General features: G+C 48.0%; 1 protein-coding gene across 2 annotated transcripts in view; it reads left to right on the top strand.

Moving 5' to 3' along the window:
- Positions 1 to 4670: 4670 nt before the first annotated feature.
- rapgefl1 (Rap guanine nucleotide exchange factor (GEF)-like 1) overlaps positions 4671 to 6832 on the top strand; it is a 34857-nt gene continuing 32695 nt past the window's right edge. The window contains exons 1-2 of one of the 2 annotated variants that reach the window (XR_011685321.1): positions 4671 to 5622; positions 6422 to 6732. Coding sequence is in view for 1 of the 2 variants with exons in the window: in XM_071464545.1 (XP_071320646.1) it covers positions 5420 to 5622; positions 6422 to 6732 (514 nt within the window). In the remaining variant the exon portion in view is untranslated. The remainder of the gene's footprint in view (positions 5623 to 6421; positions 6733 to 6832) is intronic. The other variant, XM_071464545.1, reaches the window with a different exon arrangement.

Below are 6832 nucleotides of genomic sequence, written 5' to 3'. Positions count from 1 at the left end.
CAGTGTCGTTTATTCACTGTGTTCTCATCAGATTAAACTTTGTTTATTGTATAACTGACAGAGAAAGACCTTTAACCTTTGACCATCTTTCCCTCCTCTTCATCCTTTCCCTTTTTCTTTTACCCCCTTTCTTTACTTTCTCCAACCATTTTATATTTCTCCTTTCCTTTTTCATTTCTTCCTGCTTTTTTCTTTTATTTTTCAACTTTTTTTCCCCCCTTTCTGTTTCTCTCCGTTATTGTCTTTTCCTTTCTTGCACCCTGTACCTTTTTATTTTTCCTACTTTCAGTCTTTCCTTCCTTTCCCTACCATCTTTCTTTCCTTACTATTGCATTTTTGTCCTTTTCCCACCCCCTCTTATTTCCTGCTTCTTTTCTGACCCCTTTTTAAATCTCTCTCTCTCTCTCTCTCTGCCTCTCCTTTAGTTTTATTTACACCCCCCTTATACACCTGCTCCTCTCTGTTCGTTATGAATATTTATAACCTGTGGGGGGCGGGGAGCTCTTATGTAAACTATGATTGACAGGCCCTGACAGCCAATCAGCTTGCAGGCAGTCTCCCCTACTCTAAATATTCAGCAGCAGCTGCTGGACACAAAGAGACTCAGCTGTTAAAGGACCATACCACTCGTTTCTGTTTCATTTAACCCTTTAACTCTCAGTTCATTCAATGTTTATTATACAGAGACAAGGAAACTTAACATCTTTAAAACTTCAAACAAATGATAACAAACATTAGAACAAAGTTAGAAGTTATGTATTGATCATTTTTGGTGGATGGTTTGGTGTTTACCTCTCATATTGCAGGAGTAAAGAAAACATTTTTAACTTTAACACAAGATCTTTCCTCTAATTTGTTTTGAGCTAGATTCACAACACATGTAACATGAACCCTGTTTACCGGTTCTTTACCTGCAGGAAAACCTTGAAATATGCTCATGATCTTAGCTTTTATTTATCCACATATAGGATGTTGTTAATATTGTTCTAATGGCAAAATGTTTTCTTCTCAAGCAAAGACTAGAGAAAGATACTAAATAATCCAATAGACTCATTACCTCTGTTAAATTGAAAATAAGAAATCCATAAAGATGCTGCTGTATAGCTTCTTTTCTGGACTTATTTGTGATGCTTTATTTGAATTCTGCCTCCGTCTTGTCACAGCTTTTACTTTTTGTTGTTCTCATTTATTTAATTTTGCATCTTGACGGTCAAACTTTTCATCTTACCATCATTTTTTGGACCTGTGACGCTGAGCTGAACCTCCTGGTGTTTGTGCTGTGCTTCTCTGTTGTGTTCTTCTCTCCGCTGTACTTTAATGAAGGAGTTGGTGTCAGTTTACAGTAACATATTGCAGACTGCTCCTCCAGGAGGAGTCATGCATACAGGAGCAGGAAGATGCTGATGAGTGGAGTCTCTGTGTGTCAGCTTACAGTTTGCTGTTCAGCTGATTGTTGCGGTTGTGAAACTGTGACGAGACCCGATCAGGTTACAACATGAACACATAATGACCATATATACACATCAATGAAGGGTCATGTGACTCTATTGGGAATCAATAGTCAGCAGATGTTTACATGTTGATGTTGACACAGATAAACACTGTTTGACTTCTATACTGATAAATGCTGGATGACATTATCTAGTCCCCCAGTCCCCAACCCTGACTGGGGAGACATGATTCTAAAATTGACACTAAAACCAAGGCTTGACCTTTAACCTGCTCTTTGAAAAAGTGAAAACCAAACAAAAAGGCCTCAAAAATGTCCTCATGTTGTCACTTTATATAAATGTCCTCACTTTATATAAATGTCCCTACTTTGCATAAATGTCCTTTGTCTTATATAAAAGTCCTCACTTTGTCTAAATGTCTTCACTTTATATAAATGTCCTCATTTTGTTTGAATGTCCTTCGTATGTATAAATGCTTTGAAAATGTTTTTTTGTTTGATTGAATTTATTAAAAAACATTAAGAACAGAAACAAAAGCAGACAGTTGAAGACTAAGAGGCGGTGATGTATGTTATTTACGGACTCCTCTGCACAGAATCACATTCAGAGACGGTCTCTGCTGTAATTTAAAGGACTGTTAATGTGACTGTGGCCTCAGTCTGCTGTGCAGCTGTAACCTGAGGGAAGAAATGAACAAAACACTGGACTGGATTTGTTTGGCAGATACTCAGATTATAGATTCAGTTTACCACTCCACCCTAAAATTCATCACTGGTGACAATTACTCTGCCCACCGTTCATCTTGTATGAAAAGGTTGAGTGGGCGTGTCTAACAGCTTAATGTGACTGACATTAATTTCTATTTATAGAGTCCTACAGGAATCATTCCTTAAACAAGAAATAAGTTGCATTGAGCTCCTCTGGTTCCCTGGTCCTGAGTCTCTGGTGTTTGAATGTGTTTCTGCTTGATGACTGAAGTCAGGTCTGTGTTTAACAGCAGCTCAGACATGTTCAGGTTTGATTCTCTGTCATCAGATCCGTCAGTAAATCCCTCAGTCCTGATTCTAGAAGCTTCTCCATCTGTTAAAAAGGCCGGTTGCTAACAAGAGTCTAAATGAGACGACAGAGGTCGTCGGGGACGTTAAACGTCATCAGTCCAACATGAAACCGACCTCCTCACCAGTCCACCTTTACAGCCTCGCTGTGTTTCTACAGACTGTCACTAACTCTGTCAGAGGAAAGGCTTCTGTAGAAGAGCTCAGAGCTGAATCAGACTACAGGCTGAAGGTTAGTGGTGGTGACGGTGAAGTCATGTGACCGTGGTGTCGCTGGTTTAGAGCCTAACATGAGCTTTTTACTGCTGCTGGTTGTGTTTAGGCTTCAAACATCAGAAAGTGGAGTCATTAGTGAAGATGATCCTGCTGAACCAAACCTGTCAGGGTCAGAAACTGCTGCTGATTTGAAAACACAACGGAGAAATCCTATTGGCTGTTAGTGGAGGAACCAGGTGATGATGATGATGTCAGGGTTGTCAGGGTTACAGAAACACATCGTCCCCGCTGCTCTCTCTTAATAAAGGCCTAAATGGCAACATGGCGTCATACATCACTTCCTTACTGTTTGACCTGATCAAGTGATTGGCTCAAAGTCCCAGAGTTTTTGTGCTGCACAGAGCAACAAACATTAGATCTAAACACATCTGCAGCTGTGAGTCGGTTTGAAACCACAACGACACAAACTGCTCTGCTCTTGAATTTAACTGTTTTTAACAACTGTAGTTTGATTGTTTTCCTGTTAATAATTTTTGTGTGTTTTGTAAAAATACTCAATATTAAAAACTGATGACTGATAAAACTGATATTTATTATGATGGCAGCTTTAGGCCTGTCCCTGATCCACCCACATCCTTAAAAGGATGTGTTGGAGGGCTGTGCAATTGCTATAATGATAATAATAATGATAATGATAATAATAATTGGGCTGCTTTATTAAACAATTCATATTAAAGAATTGATAGATGATGTATGTGTGTAAGCTTGTGCATGTACATAAACAGACGTGTAATGAGTGCTTTTATTTTAGATATTTAATTATTTTTCTTCTAATATTTAGGACTAATACTGAACTAATGGAGCGTTCTCTCTGGGTGACCTGACCGTGTCGTCAGGGACATTTCCTGCATCAATTTTACAGCGCTGGAAGTAAATGTGCATGCGCGCCCCCGCCATGTCGGGTCTGTCGGGAGCGCGCAACTGCAGCAGATCGGAGCGGGGAGGGCGGGGGGAGTGAGTGCTCCGAGTCCCTCACCCTGTGGTTCAGCAGGAGGGAGAGAGGGAGAGAGAGAGGCAGAGAGGCGGAGAGAGAGAGGAGAGAGAGGTAGAGAGAGAGAGAGAGGCAGAGAGAGAGAGAGAGGAGAGAGAGGCAGAGAGAGAGAGAGAGAGAGGACAGAGAGAGAGAGAGAGAGGCAGAGAGAGAGAGAGAGGAGAGAGAGGCAGAGAGAGAGAGAGAGGCAGAGAGAGAGAGAGAGAGAGGACAGAGAGAGAGAGAGGCAGAGAGAGAGAGAGGACAGAGAGAGAGAGAGAGGCAGAGAGAGAGAGAGAGAGGTAGAGAGAGAGAGAGAGACAGAGAGAGAGAGAGAGGCAGAGAGAGAGAGGAGAGAGAGGTAGAGAGAGAGAGAGAGGAGAGAGAGGCAGAGAGAGAGAGAGAGGAGAGAGAGGTAGAGAGAGAGAGAGGCAGAGAGAGAGAGAGGAGAGAGAGGTAGAGAGAGAGGCAGAGAGAGAGAGAGAGAGAGAGAGAGGAGAGAGAGGTAGAGAGAGAGGCAGAGAGAGAGAGAGAGAGAGAGAGAGGCAGAGAGAGAGAGGCAGAGAGAGAGGAGAGAGAGAGAGGCAGAGAGAGAGAGAGGCAGAGAGAGAGAGAGAGGCAGAGAGAGAGAGAGGCAGAGAGAGGCAGAGAGAGAGGCAGAGAGAGAGAGAGGCAGAGAGAGAGAGAGGCAGAGAGAGGCAGAGAGAGAGAGAGAGGCAGAGAGAGAGAGGCAGAGAGAGGCAGAGAGAGAGAGAGGCAGAGAGAGGCAGAGAGAGAGGAGAGAGAGAGAGGCAGAGAGAGAGAGAGGCAGAGAGAGAGAGAGGCAGAGAGAGAGAGAGGCAGAGAGAGAGAGAGAGGCAGAGAGAGAGAGGCAGAGAGAGAGAGGCAGAGAGAGAGAGGCAGAGAGAGAGAGAGGCAGAGAGAGAGAGAGGCAGAGAGAGAGAGAGGCAGAGAGAGAGAGGCAGAGAGAGAGAGGCAGAGAGAGAGAGAGGCAGAGAGAGAGAGGCAGAGAGAGAGAGAGGCAGAGAGAGAGAGAGGCAGAGAGAGCCTGGCTGTGTGTTGGGGAGCCGGGGGCCGTCGGAGCCTCTGCAGTGTCTGACCTGAAAACAACAAAACCCGCCGCTGCTCAGAAAACCCACGACACCCGAACGCACCGGGCGGGTTTCTCCAGGTGTGTGAGGAGGAAGGAGCGGATCCTCCGCCCGGGACCTCACGGAGCTCGGTGTCCACCTCACGGAGAGGCGCAGGGCGGGTTCATATTCTCGAGTTTTCCGCCCACGGGTCGTGCGCTCGGTGCCGGAGCTCGGTGCTGACGCGGCGGCTGCCGGGAGGAGAGAGCCCGGGCAGAGGGCTCCGCGGGGCCGGGAGCAGCGGCCGAGAGCCGCGGCCGCACGGAGCAGGTTTCTGGTCGTTTCACGGTGCAGTGATCCGAGAGAGAGGGGCACTCTGCCGCCACCCAGCCTGCAACACCCCCTCCACCTCCGCCTCCGCCGCCGGGTTACAGCCGCTTGTTCTTCCAGAGCCTCGGAGGGTCCGCCGCACCTGCAGGGGCTGTATGATGTAGCAGCCCCCCCGCCTCTGCTCTGTCTCCCTGCATCACCATCCTTTAAACAGCCCCCCCTCCACACACCGGTAACAGCCTCCCCGCCCCCCCCCAGCGCCCCACCATGCCGGCGGGGATGAAGCCGCTGGAGAAGTTCCTGAAGAAGCAGACCACGGCGCTGACCCGGGCCGGGGGCTTCGTCGGCGGGGTGGCGGACAAGGCCAGCGGGGGCACCGGGGCGTCCCGCCGGAGGGCCAGCCTGTCCCGGGTCGTGCCCTTCTTCAGGGAGACGTCCCCTGAGAGCGGCCAGGCTCGGGAGGTGTTCAGGTGAGACACACGTGGGGCAGAGGAGGTCCCGGGGCAAAGAGCAGTTGTGGGCCCTGATTGGCCCGACACCGGGGGGGGGGGGGTTCACCTGTCTCCCAGCAGCTGGTTGGTTCAGTGTGATGAGTCCTGGCCATCATCCTGATGAGGATGCTGTCATTGTTAGTTTAAAATACCAAAGATCAGCTTGTTCCTCTTCCTCCAGTGAAAGAAGGAAGTTGACCGTGAGCTCTGAGACAGTTTCTTGGACCAAACATCAAATTGATGAATCGAGAAAATAGTCAGGAGATTAATCAATCATGAAAATAATGGTTAATCCAAGATTTTTAAGATTTAAAGAATCTGCACAGCAGAGGGTGAGATATCCTGCAGCCTGCAGAGGTCTCAGGCCCCGGGCCCCGGACCCTGCTGGGTCCTGGTCTGGCTGCGGTGGGGTCAGGTGTGCAGGACTGCAGGTGTCTCTGAGACGACGTCACCTCGGCCTTTTTGTTCCGGTGTCTCTGGTTTAACGTTTGCTGTGTGAAAGGTTTTACACACAGAAACTTATTGTTATTAGTTCTTATTCAGGGAAGTTTCTGACATTTCATTCACCAGAAGCTTTACCTGTCAATCAGAACACTTGATGTGGGGTGTGTTTTGGATGAACTGATTAAATGTTCAGTCAATAACATGTCAATAAGTTTCCTGTCAACAATCCAAAACCCAGAGGTTCAGCTCCCTGTGACCCGGAGGAGGAGGAGCTGGAGCTTCAGAACTGTGAATTTCTGCTCCAAAAATAATTGAAACTCTTTGACCCCTGCAGCCCTGACAGTGAGGACCCCCCCTCCTGGCCCTCAGCTACTGGGACCGGTCTGGGGACGGTGCCCAGCTGCGCTAACGGATCTGGCTCCGGTTCTGGTTCTGGTTCTGGAGGAGGAGACATCCGCAGTCCATCTCTGTCCAGTGACGAGCAGAGCTCGGAGGCCAGCCTGATCACAGAGACCAGCGGAGGAGGAGGGGGAGGAGGAGGAGGAGGGGGAGGGGGGGGGACACCTCTTCATCCAGACACACCAGACAACCTGACCCTCACTGTGCTGGACAGCGTGGCGGGAAAACGTTACGGACACTGCACAGGTAAGACAACACAGTTTCAACCTCTGCAGTATAAACAACCCGTCCAGGTCCAGGTCCAGGTCCCAGAGTGGACTCACTGCCCGAGACCATCACCATAATG

The sequence above is a fragment of the Trachinotus anak genome, unplaced genomic scaffold (genome assembly GCF_046630095.1).
Source record: "Trachinotus anak isolate AG129_WGS33_773 ecotype Australia unplaced genomic scaffold, CSIRO_AGI_Tana_v1 ptg000003l, whole genome shotgun sequence".
Taxonomy (NCBI): domain Eukaryota; kingdom Metazoa; phylum Chordata; class Actinopteri; order Carangiformes; family Carangidae; genus Trachinotus; species Trachinotus anak.
This window is presented reverse-complemented; position numbering and strand designations above follow the sequence as displayed.